General features: G+C 55.9%; 3 protein-coding genes across 3 annotated transcripts; 2 read left to right on the top strand and 1 right to left on the bottom strand.

Moving 5' to 3' along the window:
- Positions 1-6,128: 6,128 nt before the first annotated feature.
- On the top strand, positions 6,129-6,706 carry W97_01705 (uncharacterized protein; the record flags this gene model as incomplete). The annotated part of the gene is made up of 2 exons (XM_007779610.1): positions 6,129-6,551; positions 6,611-6,706. The coding sequence occupies 2 exons, from the start codon at positions 6,129-6,131 to the stop codon at positions 6,704-6,706; spliced, it is 519 nt and encodes a 172-aa protein (XP_007777800.1).
- Positions 6,707-9,270: 2,564 nt separating this feature from the next.
- On the bottom strand, positions 9,271-10,365 carry W97_01704 (uncharacterized protein; the record flags this gene model as incomplete). Its single annotated transcript, XM_007779609.1, has 2 exons — positions 9,271-10,057; positions 10,121-10,365. 2 exons carry the CDS (start codon positions 10,363-10,365, stop codon positions 9,271-9,273), a joined length of 1,032 nt encoding a protein of 343 aa, XP_007777799.1.
- Positions 10,366-11,602: 1,237 nt separating this feature from the next.
- W97_01703 (uncharacterized protein) lies at positions 11,603-12,626 on the top strand (the record flags this gene model as incomplete). The annotated part of the gene is made up of 2 exons (XM_007779608.1): positions 11,603-11,825; positions 11,875-12,626. The coding sequence occupies 2 exons, from the start codon at positions 11,603-11,605 to the stop codon at positions 12,624-12,626; spliced, it is 975 nt and encodes a 324-aa protein (XP_007777798.1).
- Between the last annotated feature and the right edge of the window lie 201 nt (positions 12,627-12,827).

Genomic DNA, 12,827 nt, shown 5'->3' with positions numbered 1-12,827 from the left:
AGATCCTGGTTGCTGCTGTTGGCGGTGGATAGTAAATGTAGATGTTTCCCTATGAGTAGTTACGTTACGGACAGAGTGTTCCTCGAGGCTGCCCTGTTAAGATTCTGAGGTACTGCATGCTGCGCGAGCATCTGAGCGTTTGCACTTCTATTTTTCAACATGCTCCAATCTTCCCGTTCTGAGAACATGGGCTGTCCTAGGACCATGTCCGATTAACCCCGGCATCTTCTAATCTCACTCGCAACGCCTCGATGATGCTCATGATGCGCCTCCAATTACGTTTCTAACCGCGCGCGTTCTGTTGCTGTTGGTGGCGTCCCTTTCGAGCCATTTTGAATCTCGCCGTTGAGAGCAGGTCAATCACATTTCCCGAGCCGCTACGGCTCAACGTCGAGGTCAACATCAACGCATGTCTGCCGTGTCTTGGTCTTCGGCGTCTTGGTCTTCGGCTTCAACTCGGCTCCTTTTAGGATCAGTGTGGTGGGTCTTTCTTAAGATGAGAGTCGCTTGGCAATGTCGTTGAGCCTCTCCGATTGACTAACACATGAGTGCATATTGCAAGCCATTGCTTCGGCTGGCTGCGTTGGACACGGCTCCACACAGGACACGCTTCCTAGCAGTGTCAGTCCAGACAGCGGCCTTGATCAGCAATTCTTTGCTCCGGGAATGGTATCATTCGCATCTTCCATGCAGGCCGATCATCCCTCGCTCATCATCTTGAATTCCATATCATATTTGTAACGTCCCCTCTAGGCTATGTCAACACAAACACCATCAAACAAAGCAGGCCAATCCGACTTTTAGTGTTATGAGTTGTGCATCGATCTCCTCACCGATTATTGTGGCTGCCCAAGGCTGAACTAGGATCACGGGATCAGCTTCCGCACTGCATCAGCCTTGCCGTGCTTCTTCAGCTTCGGCGCATGGTCGACGTTCCACCCGACATCAGGCTGGGACTTCGAGACGCGTCCGAAGTGTCCTCGCGGCTTTCGAGAAGCGGGCTCAATATTCGAAGGACGCCCAGTGACGCCTCGACTCATTTCGCTGGTTTATCGAGGCGCTCCAAGCGCGGCTACGCTTGCAGTATCCACCCAAAGCGTAAAGACTTTGCGCCTCACCGGGTCCGCTTGCTGACTCTTGGAGTGGCCGACTTTTGGAGCGCAACGGTCGCAGCGTGTGCGTCCCGCTTTTGATGCATGATCGCCATCGTCGTTTCATGCGACCGCCACGCTCACGCCACGAGCTGCCTACCCATGCAGCCTCGGCAACAAGCCTGTGTTTGTTTCGAGCCGGTAATGAGATCAAGAAGAGACATCGAGAGGAGCACAAATGCTGCAATGCAGTCCAACGTTCGTCTTCTTGCAATGGCGCAATGTGGCAAAGGGGCGAATACCTTTACTTTGTTAACGCTCGTTGCTGATCTCACTGTATTCCGTGCGGAGAAGGATCATGCATGCACGTCGGGATGACATGCACGGCGAGCCTGGAGGCAAAATCCTGCAGATTGTGCGGTTGGTTGGCGCTGGAACCGCAGGAGAATGTGTCTGAGCACCTCCAAAAAACTGCAGTACACGACTCACGTAACAAACACCTAAAGATCTGAGCAGTCGGCTGGGATGGTTCAAGCGGCGACGTCAAATCACGGCCCGCCGTCGATCAGCTTGCGATCTGCAGTCCCAGTCGAACGGCGCGAAACTCCAAATGCCCAGTCCCAATTTTAGATGCGACGGGGCTTGGGGTGGTTTGATCGGATCGGATTCCGACACTCTGTTCAGATGTCCAGACGGACCATTCTTCAGCATCAAGGGCGGGATTCGCAGCGATTCGCACTCCTACTGCGTGCGCCGGTTGCCAACGGGCATGCGCAATCCGGCCGCTATCGCTTGCGAAATGAATTCTCTCCTTGCTACAAGGAATCGCCTTCGCAATTAAAACGGAGGCAACCCAATGCTGGCAACGTACCGATACACGCAGCCTGTCAACATGGCTTTACCGGTTGCATGGATACCCCGGAGATGCGATCGGTTCGACTCGTGAGCGCCTCCGCTGCTGATGCTTGGCAAGGAGCAAGTCGTGTGAACCACACTGGCGGAAATTAACGATAAATTACCTGCTCGTCCGAAGCAGCGTTTATGCAGTTATTTTCTCAAGGTGCCTATGAATGACAACGAAGAGCGCCATGCGCGTAGGCATTCGGAGCACCCCAGGGGCGCGTTATCAGCTTCTAACCAAGATTCGAGATCAGGTAGCATAATGACAGCGGCGGATGCGCAGCTTGATCAGATGACGAACTCGAACCAACATGACGAAGGGATTGAAACCGGTAATATGGGTAGTGAATATGATCATCTTCTAGTTCGTTGCCGAGTGGAATGATCAATTCTCTTAGGTCAATCTCCCGTATCACCATTGACGGGGCGGGCTGCCATGGATCCAGGGTCGAATGAACATTACCGATAATTTACTGTTGTTACCCTCAAGCGATGGTCATTCGTCCCATGGTTTTCTCTGCGCGGCACTGTCGCCCGGAAGGCTAATTGAGCAATAAATCGCCATCAAGCTTCGTCGTGGACAAGTGCATCACTGCACTGCAGTACCTTACCGAACTCACAGCTGTCAAGGGGTGGGACGGGAAGCGCCGAAGCATGCCCGTGCTCGCTTGCACCGCAACATCATCCGGACTGCCGTGCGCTTCAAGATGAAGCCACATGGTTAAGGCCTTCGAAGACGCTCTCTAGTGCAGCCACATTGCGCGGCCACGTTGGCATTGGAGCAATGCAGCCGCCAAGGCATCTGAGATAGGCGGAAATCGACGGAACCCGATCCTGCAGTCGCTGGTCGAGGCTGGAGCGCAGGGCATGCCCAGCTCCAAGTCTACAAAAAAGTTGGAAAATGAGCAAACTAAATGCCGGCTGCGGCCAATCAGAAAACTAGTCGCCCGCTGGTGGAAGGGAAAATGCTGGTGGTTCTGTCAGATGCACATCCTAACAGTCAGCCCGGCACATGATTTAAGATGCAATGCGGCAGGGATACAAGGTGAAGGCCAATGGCATCGCTAGCCAAACGCAACGCAGACCCCCGACAACAAGTCGACAAGCAACACGTCCGACTGCAGGTTGGTGAAGCTGCTAGCAACCGGTGTTCACGTCACTCGCGCAGAACGATTACTGGTAGGTACGTGGACCACAAATCGTTGCAGAACACAGAGTATCATGGGGTGCCAGGACATGAGGTGAGCGCAATTTCTTTTGGCCAGGAGCGAGTTCGGTACGGAGTACTGCGTGCAAGGCGGTCTCTGCGCGGCCCTTCAACAGCTCTGCTCAACAGTCGCGCCTTGCCTCTTGTTGTGGCCCTTTTCTCGAACCGGTAAGGCAGCTGAGGAACGGCATTTGCGAAGACGCAGACACCAGCGATATCGCTGCGTAGGTTCCCGGCTTCCATATTTACGCGTGGCGCGCGAGTAATAAAGCTGGGTCAGGCACAGCGGCGAACGGAACAGAGTCGACATTCGACCGCAGAGCGTTCAGATTGCTGCTGCCCAACGTTCTGCTAGGGTCATTTCGCCATCGTGACTGCTGCGCAGCAATCAGACCATCTGCACCGAAGCGACAAGCTGCACGCCATCGTATCTGTGCCGCTCGCTAAGGCGCACGAAGTACCTGCAGTGCTAGACGCAAGACGTACTGCCCCCGGACTGACTGGCGCCGAGATTACTGAGGATTAGTGAGGAACGTTCGATAGACTCAATCCAGCAAAGCACAACTATTGACACAACAGGAGTCCCTGCTGGGCTGCCGCAAGCGTTTAGCAGGAGATGGTAAGTTAGCTCGGCTCCTCTGTAGCGCTGACATGCTTCTCGAAGCCAAGACAAGCCCCTTGTCGGTGATCCTGATGCCCAAGTCTCGAGCTGGACCCGCAACCCCGCCGCGGCCGCTGTCTTATGCGTGCTGGGGGTTCGGCTCGGCCTTGCAGAAGTACTGTCGATTGACAGAGTCGCCTCCAGCAACACTCTGCCTTCGGGATTTTTGCGCGATGTGCGGCTTGCCATGTTCACTTAGGGGGGGCGAGTTACATCGACCAGAGTGGGGGATGCATGGCGAAGGCAGCGAGGAAAGCTAGGCGAGCCGTTAGGACGCCTGGTCCTGCCGTCCCTTCTCTGCCCGGAGAATATTAGTGCTCTTCGAAATGATGACTTTCGCCAGCAAGTCAGGCTGCTAACGGTGCTAATCAATCCGTTTCGATGGACACCGCCAAGCCGCTGCTCAAACAGGCAACGGGTCCCCTTGCAAGCGTGGCTTGGTTCCCTGCCAGAGTCGAGGACAATTACCACGCGCCTCTGCCATGCCTTCCTCCTCGCACCATTCGCTGCCACTCCCGGTCCAATCCGCCGCACTTGGTCAATACTAGAAACACGGTCCACTCACAGCTCGGGCGTCTCTGCCGTTGCTCGAAACCATCCAGTCGCCGCCCACGGCTCTCGCGAGTCTTGAGGCCTGCTCAACGGCGACAGCAACGCCAGCCACACTCACCGTTAGCCTTAGTTCGTTTCGGGCGAGCGTAGGGCAGACTCTGGCCTTTGCCATTCCGCGTGCAGCTAGTCTGACATTCGCGCGCGTTGCACCATGCAAGATCTGACGTGGATAGCAGACGCTGCAAAGGTAGGGTAACCTTCCCGGCTTCCGCGCATGGTCGTCAACCGCCAGGCGTGGGCCGCCCCCCATACTGGACTTGCGTTAGCTAGCCTGCTACTTATCGACAAGGTAAGTATGATGTACAAGCTCTTTTGCCCTTTCCTCGATCGTGGTGGCTCCCAGCACATGGGTCGGCGTCGAGCTTCATTTTACGGTTGGTGTGCGGTCATTTCACACCGCAACTGCCAGTTATATCACCGCTTGACGTTCAGAGGTCACAGGGCGATACGTTCCTCGCCGCTGCGTCCGCAAAGCCGCGGGACTGTACTCTGAATCTCCCATCAGTTCAATTCCAAAAACCCTTCGCCCCTGCACTGTCCATCCTTTACGATCAGCGACCTCGGGAATGGAGCTACTTCCGCCATTCTTGATCTAATTGTTAACCTTCGATCTCCCGGCCCGTGGGTTCGGCTCTGCTAAGTATTCATACCCGCTGCTCGTCCGCCTCGGGACGTCTAAGACGTTCCGCAACAATCAATCATCGTGGCTACCTTAGACATTCCCGCTCGCGGCTGCCACAGTCCTTTTGGGCGTCCGTTCTCTAAGAGTCCTCGATTCCCCTTCGACGTTCGCGAGTCAGAGTACAGACCGCGCTCCGGGGATTACTCCAAGACCCGCGGAGTCGAAGACGCTTCAAGGAAACGCCCATGGTCGGGACATCGAGGCTACAAGAGCCACGAGGCAGAGCGCTTGATGTCACAGCACCATGGCCCTGCATCAGGTCCTCCGGCAAGCTCCACGAGCGACAACACATACGGTCAGCCGACTGCGCCAGCACATCTGTTGTCGCCTATGGACCCCCAGACGCCCATACTTGGGATAAGGAAAGATGGTAGATTCGAATCGCATGCCAGTCGCGCAGCAAACCTCCCTCCATTACGGGAAAGCTTGGATCCTATGGTTACGCCTCCCGAGCAAAGAAGCACTAGATCCCTACAGGTTCAAAACATCCTCAACCCTCAACAGCCGGAACCTGCTGAGCCGCGCAATCTAAGGCGAAGCGCTGCTCAGATGGAGTCTCCACCGCCCATGGAGCCACCGCCTGCAACAAGGAGGACAAGCTCTGGCTATCCCGAACCAGGTTTTACCCAGGAGCCTCTTTCTCCCAGAAGAGGAGGGGCAGCAAGGCGTATTTTGACGCCAAGGTCTGTGGGAGTGCAACGCGTACAAAGTCTAGGACTTATGCGACCCGCTACTGGGTCCATCGACGCCTATCGGTCTCCCTTCTCTCCAGCGAGCCGTCCCTATACGATGGAGCCTGGCTCTTTGGGCGCGCCGCCATTACCGACTCCTCCAGCACCTCCACGCAGTGGCTATAACTTTCCTGCGCCGACCCCACCGCTCATTCCTGGAGGCTCTAGGCGAGCAAGCGGAGGTTTGGCACCGTCCGAAAGCGGCAGCCCTAGCACTACCTATTCCACATATAGTCAGAGCCAAATGGTTCAGACTTCGCCCGCCACAATGTTTGGCGGGGTCTCGGGATCTACCTCCTCCCAGTACGTCCCAGCCTCTTCCAGTATCGGTACAATTCCCACTAGTATTTCAATGCCCTCCGTACCGGTTGAGGCTGAGAGACCGTTCGGAGTCCCCATTTCATCGACTGGTCAAACCAGCTACCAGATCCTCACTCTGGAGACGGGTCAGGGCTCGGTCCAGATCCCAGTCGATGTATCGGCAGCCTCAAAGCAAGCCGATGAGAAGCGAAAGCGCAACGCTGGAGCTTCGGCACGTTTTCGACAACGGCGGAAGGAGAAGGAGCGAGAGGCTAATACGACGATTGGCAGGCTAGAACAGCAGGCACGGGAAGCCAACGAGGACAGCGAGTTTTACAAGCGTGAAAGGGACTTTTTCGCGCAGATCGTGAGCAATCTACCTGGAAGCGAGCGATACTGGCCACGCCCGCAATCGCCACGGCTCAGACGGCCTTCGGTGCCTTCCGGCAGCGTAACTTCGCCCACCAGCGGTGGCAGTTCCAGAGGTGGTTACTCGGGGATGTCCGAGAGATCCGCTCCTGAGATGGAGAGAAATGTTCGTCGAAGAACAAGCACATACTCTCTACCCCCTCCCAGCATTCCAGCCAGTGCCCCGAACGCTCCACCGGCATTTTCCTCGTTAGGCGTCGTCCCTACACCACCAAGTTCGCTTGTGCAGAGTCCACTGTCCACTATATCTCCACCTCACAGGTCAGGTCCACACGATACGTTTCACACGGACAGATACAACAGGAGCTGGCCTCCTCAACCTGGACGAGATGGACGTCGAGGCTAGATTCGCCTACTTCAACACACTCTCTCAAGCATCTTAAAGAACTTTGAATGCTCAATTTGGACATGCAGGCGTCGTGGCGATAGGAGGCGTTTTCACTCGAACTCTTACGAGCAATACACTGTCAAGGCATCTTGGATGTCTGTTGCACGGAAATTGTCAATACCACCTTTCGATTCATATACCCAGTTTTGCTGTTTCCTCACTTTCTGCTGTGGCATCGTTTGGCCTCTTCTTCCTGCCACAGCATCGGATTTATTCACGGCGAATGACGGCACATCTTGGAAGCCTCACAGAGATACCACACTCGTTTCCCTCTACTTCTATGGCTCATCTGCTTCTCGCATTATACCCAAGGGCGCATTTTTTTGCTTTCAATTTCGTCCGGTCTTCACGATCCTTGGATCACGTGATCGTCCCACACGATATCGTTTCCGTTGAGTTTTCTAGGCATGTAACTACACTTTACGCTTCCGTACAGCTCTGTACTGTAGCACATTGCAAATGTTACCCGCAAGCCTTAGGCATCCAAATAGCAAAACTGCTGTGTTGAACATAATTTGAATTTCCTCAAAGGATCTTCGGAGAACAACAACGATCGGCATGCCGATCAGAACGCCAAGCTGACCCGACAGACAGCAGGCGGGCTCTCGCCTCTCGGCCTCTGCCGCCCAACAGCCTTACAAATAACTTGAAGATAAACACGACGGGGTTTATGCTGCGCGAAACAGCCAAGGAGGATTGCAGGCACCGGAACTGATACCAGCCGGAACTCGGGTGCTCGGTTCGATGTCACAAAGTATTCCTGCAAGACGAGGCGAATGACCAGCAGCAGCGATCGTCGATTTTGCCTCTCTAAGAAAAGCCTGGCCATAGCTGCCCCAGCGTCACATCCTGGAGGAATTTCATTTCCACGCACTCTCCACGATTGTCGACAGGTAAGGCGATAGGAAAGGCTCAACGGCCCAATGCCATAACGGCCGACGAGTAATCCGCAACGGCTGGCTCACAATTCCACAACGGCCCTATCAACGGCCGTGCCTTTTCTCTCCCTTGCGGCAGGCTCAACACCATCCTGTTTCACGGGGGATTACTTTCCGCACGGGATCACCCAGTTCCGTCCCAGAGGCTGCACGATCGCGAACCGGCATAATCACAGATTTTGACGGCGGCAGATGTGCGCCTTGTGTCGCTCCGGTCCCGCCATCCTCTTCACCAGCCAGTCGAATGCAGAGAAAGGGTTGCTCCAAGACGCCGGCGAGCAGCTCGAAACGCCGGAGCGAAACTCTTGTGCGCCTGGTGGCTGGAGGATAGTCGGGATCGGCGGTAAGCGAGGGAGGGGCTGTCGACTGACTTGCCGCCGGATGGTTCGAACGGAGGAGCCAGTCCCAGCGCCACGGCGACATGCCCCTGGCAGCGATCCGCTGGCCCCGCTGGGGAATGCTTGTTCGTTTATGCGGCCGCTTCTGCGGCCGTCGTATGATCTGGACTCGCGTCGCGCCTCCTTCGTCCCCCCTCACACTTGCAGCACGCGAAACAGCCCGACGTGACGAGCACCGTGACACAGCGGGGGCTCGTCAACGAAACGTCAGGCATCGGGCATCGGGCATCGGGCATCGTGCATCGTGCATAATCTCGTACACGATCGACCGGGGACTGCTCTAACCGCGCCACTGTCGCCCTGTGCCGTACCACAGCAGCCCAAACGGCCAAACGCACCTCTCATCCCCGCTCCTCCCCTCCCACTGCAATAACTTACCAAATGGTGATTTGATTTCCGACCCAGCGCTGCGAATCCTTCTGCACTGTCGCGCCGATCCGAGCCGCACGTCGCCTCCCTCCCCGCTGCAAATCCCTTCCACGCCAGTACGAGTCGCCGATATTTGTCAAGATGCTTGAGACCCTTAAAATAGGTGCCAGACCCATCTCCGCCCCGCTCCGATGCGAGCGCTCCGATGACGACCTCTACCCTAGGTATCTAGGTACTGCAAATCCATGGATACCGACCTTGTGCGCGGTAAATTAGGTCTTCCCCAGCAATCAATGCGAGTAAACGCCCCTCGGGCATGACATGCGAGAGCGGCTCGCGAAAGCGCAAGCGTGCCTGCAGTCGCCTCTTTGCGCAACCCGTTACCTCTGAGAGCGCAATGCGACCAGGATGCTCTACCGCCTCACGACTCGTTGGCAAGCGCATGCAACCGTGAACGCTTATGCCCCGGTAACGGCAAGCCTGACTCTCTTTCTGCGTGCTGCCTATCCTCTATCTTCATGCCCAAGTGACTGTGGCAACACTCGGCCATCGACTCGTGCTGTATCACCTCCCCCCACCCAGCGGAATCCGAATCCCAAACCTCCTCCCCGCAAGCTGCGCCGCGAACCCCGTCGCGCTCGCCACCGTGCCCGTCGCAGGCGCCGTAGCCGGGCGCCCCTGCCACGCGCGAAACTGATCCCGCACTGTGTCCCAGACGTACAGGTTTGCGATGCTCGCCTGGCCAGCCGCATATGCGTCCAGGAGATTGGTGTTTCGGACTGGTGAGGCCGCAGGCCCGTCGTGCGGTGACTCCGCGAGCAAGTCGTCCGTCTCGTTGGGCTGGTCCTGCATGCTTGATGCCGTTGACGAGCGTCGCAAAATCCCCTGCTCCTCGGCGTCGTGGTCTTGCGCCACTGCGGGGGGTGACGGGCCGGTGGCCTGGCTGTCTGTGGGAGGTTGCGGCAACGGTTCGGCTGTGTGGGGGTCTTGCGGAGCCGTTGGCGAGGGCGTGGGGAGGGTGCGTTTCAGATCCTGTCGCTTGAGGTGTGTCGCCAGTGCTATGAGCTGCAGCAACAAGATCATAACGTCTAATACGGCGAGGTGGAGCTTCGATGTTGGGCCTTCTTGCCCAATGAAGTCGATCATTAGCCCTCCATGTAGGTATCCTCGTGTCGCCTCGCCGGCCGCGGGAGCAGCGAGGAAGAGGTGCAGCAGCAGGCACAGCACGTTGCTGCCGACAATGGCGCCGATGTACGGGCGGTGCTTTGGGGCTTCGGGGAAAAGCGGTGGTTTGGGGGTGAGGTAGAAGAACTGGGTCGAGGCGCGCAGTGCGAAGCGGAGGAAGGAGCAGCTAATATGCCGAATGATGTTAGACCGTCGTAGCTAACATTTTGCGCTGGTATGGAGCTCTTACTCCATGTAGTAGGCGGCCGAGAGCTCAGCATAGGCTAGGATGTCCAGCGTGCGGAGGAGGTCGTCGAGGAAATCTACACGTTTGTTCTTTGCCCTCCTCTCGCGCTCCTTCATCGTCCTTCTGAGCTCCGCAGCACCTTCATCCTCACCCTCTCCCCTCGCTACTCCTATCGTACGGCTCGTGGGTGAGGCATAGGCGCTGGTTGGCGATCCGATCGCTGCAGATGATGAGGCCCCATCGTTCATTCTTCAAAGCACCTCCGACTTGTTGGCCTCATGAATGCGACACCTCGCGCAAGATGGCTGGCGACATGGACTGCTCAGTCGGCGCTTGGCTGTCTTCTGCTCACAATCCTGCCGGCGTGACATGATGGTCGCTGACGCATCACGGCGGCTTGAGATTTTCCATCCCCGACCGCCAACTTCCTCCATCGTCTTCTGCCAATCTTCCACGCTCAGCACCACACCCTCTGCCTGCATTACAACGTACCTGGGTAACTTTGCTATCAATCAGGGGCGTCGTCTTACTGTGTCGCTTCGCAATGGATGAAAAAACATAGACGATTCATCCCTTCGTTCGTCTCACATATGACTGGTCATGACTCGTTCCCACTCATCTTTATCATCTGTTCAGAACTTTTCTCGAGCCCGTATAACTATCAATCAAGGTTACCGAGACGAGCTCTCCGAGCTGCTCTGAAGCACCAGGACTTTGGCCCAGTACTCCGCTTTACCGTAACAGAATGCGAGCCCACATGGAGCTGTTTTCATGCTCAGACATCAACGCGAGTCGCACCACTTCCTCAGTAACGCAACTGTTCGAAAGTGCAAACGGTACGGCGCCGCAAGTATGCGCCGGAACGCGGCTAGCTTTCGAAACTGCCAACATAAAACCGCTCACCTATCAACTTAGGACCCGGAAAATGGCTATTCGCACGGAGTTCCAACTCTAAACTCAACTCATCGACCATCTGAGTTGATATCAGTGCTTTTATCACTAACGTGGTTGCAACACCTAGGCATTGGACCCTTGCAGTCGCCGGTCCGATGCGTCAGCAGGATTCACCAGCATACCGCAAGTTCTCGAGACTTACGAAAGCTCAATAGCAAAACACTTAGAGACTTTACAAGTATGTCCCTCCTGACGATCCGGTAGGGTTCTTCAATCTCAATATCCATGACCCGAATAGCAAATTCTTATCTAAGCCATTGTTCTGAGCTCCTAGATGTAGCTTTCGAATTCTGCCTTACACGCAGAGACAACTGCACTACGAGTGAATTGGTGCATTGGTGTGCTTTCTATGTTCGTGAAGACTCCAAGTGAATTTCCCCCCACAATGGATAAACTTGCCTTCACCCGACAACATTCGGAGGTGACGTCGTGCTGTATGCGGTAGCCACGCAATTCTGTCTTATTCATGCCACCCACAACCTCTGTTTTTGCCTCGACAGGCTTTGATAGCGTCTAGCCGCAACCTTCAAGATGTATCACCTTGTCTGTTTCCTTGCGCTTGCAATACTCGCACCGGCCGCCAAAGCCCTTCTGAACATCACTGTGCCCAACTCCGTGAACGCTGGCACGTCTATCGGAATCCATATAGGAAACGACCTGCACCTCGGCGACGAGTCGTTGGATGCGGAGTTTGACTTCATGCGCATATTCCTTTCTGCCACAACAGACGATGGACAGATATCCGGACCCATATGTACGTCTCCAGAGCATCAGAAGTACATTTTGCTTATGGCTGCTCCCAGGTCTCCTCGCAGACAACACGCCTATCTCGTCCACCGACTTCATCGTTCAGATTCCCGCCTCCGTCGGCCCGCCAGGCTGCTTTTACTATCTGAAGGCGACGCGATACGTCAGAGAGTGGAACGGCGATTTCCAACAGTGCGCGCAAGAGGAGCGTACTGATAGCGGATGGGGCGCCGAGTGCCCCGCTACCGTCTCAAACCACTTCTCGCTCGCCAACGCGACATCCCAATGGACAGATTTCGAGCTTGATGGGCGTTCCCGCCGGTGGCATATGGAGTACATCCCTTGCGACATCTATCACTCTGTGCGCCAGGGCATCGACGAATTCTACAACGACCATCCTGCACACTTAGACGACGCCGCCGTTGACGAGACGATCTACGACAACATAAGAGAGTGCCTCGCCGGTCTCAATGACGATGTCACCGCAGCCATCACCGCCGCCCCAATCGCAGTCGGCGGTGAGATCGTAACGGACACCACAACAACAACAACCCCATCAGCACCACACGTCGTCCCTAGAGCCGCACAGGCTCCACCTGAGAACACTACAGAAGTCCCAACAGCCAACACCACGCTCGGATACGCCTCACCTCCGCACCCGATAGCCGCGCCAACCAGGCCGGCATCCGAGGGCGTAAGACCTGTTTCAAGATGGTGGACTGTCTTCGCCAGTTTCGCTATCGGGCAAGCAGTGAGGATAATATTTGGCTATTGGCCGGCAATGGAGTTTTCTAGTGCGGGCGGCTGATGCTAGGGTTGCGCTGAGGCGGCGACGGGCTAAACTGGACTGAGAGGGGTTTGAGGAGGTGGAGTTGTGTAGAAGAGGCGTGCTGATGATCTCGTGGGACTGTGAGCAGGCGTTTATGGGCGATGACTGGGAAAGCGGGCGGATGTGTGGGTCGGCGGTTTGAAGATAGGGACGCACCGAGTCAGACGTGAACAAAAAGTG

The sequence above is a fragment of the Coniosporium apollinis genome (genome assembly GCF_000281105.1).
Source record: "Coniosporium apollinis CBS 100218 chromosome Unknown supercont1.6, whole genome shotgun sequence".
Taxonomy (NCBI): domain Eukaryota; kingdom Fungi; phylum Ascomycota; class Dothideomycetes; genus Coniosporium; species Coniosporium apollinis.
This window is presented reverse-complemented; position numbering and strand designations above follow the sequence as displayed.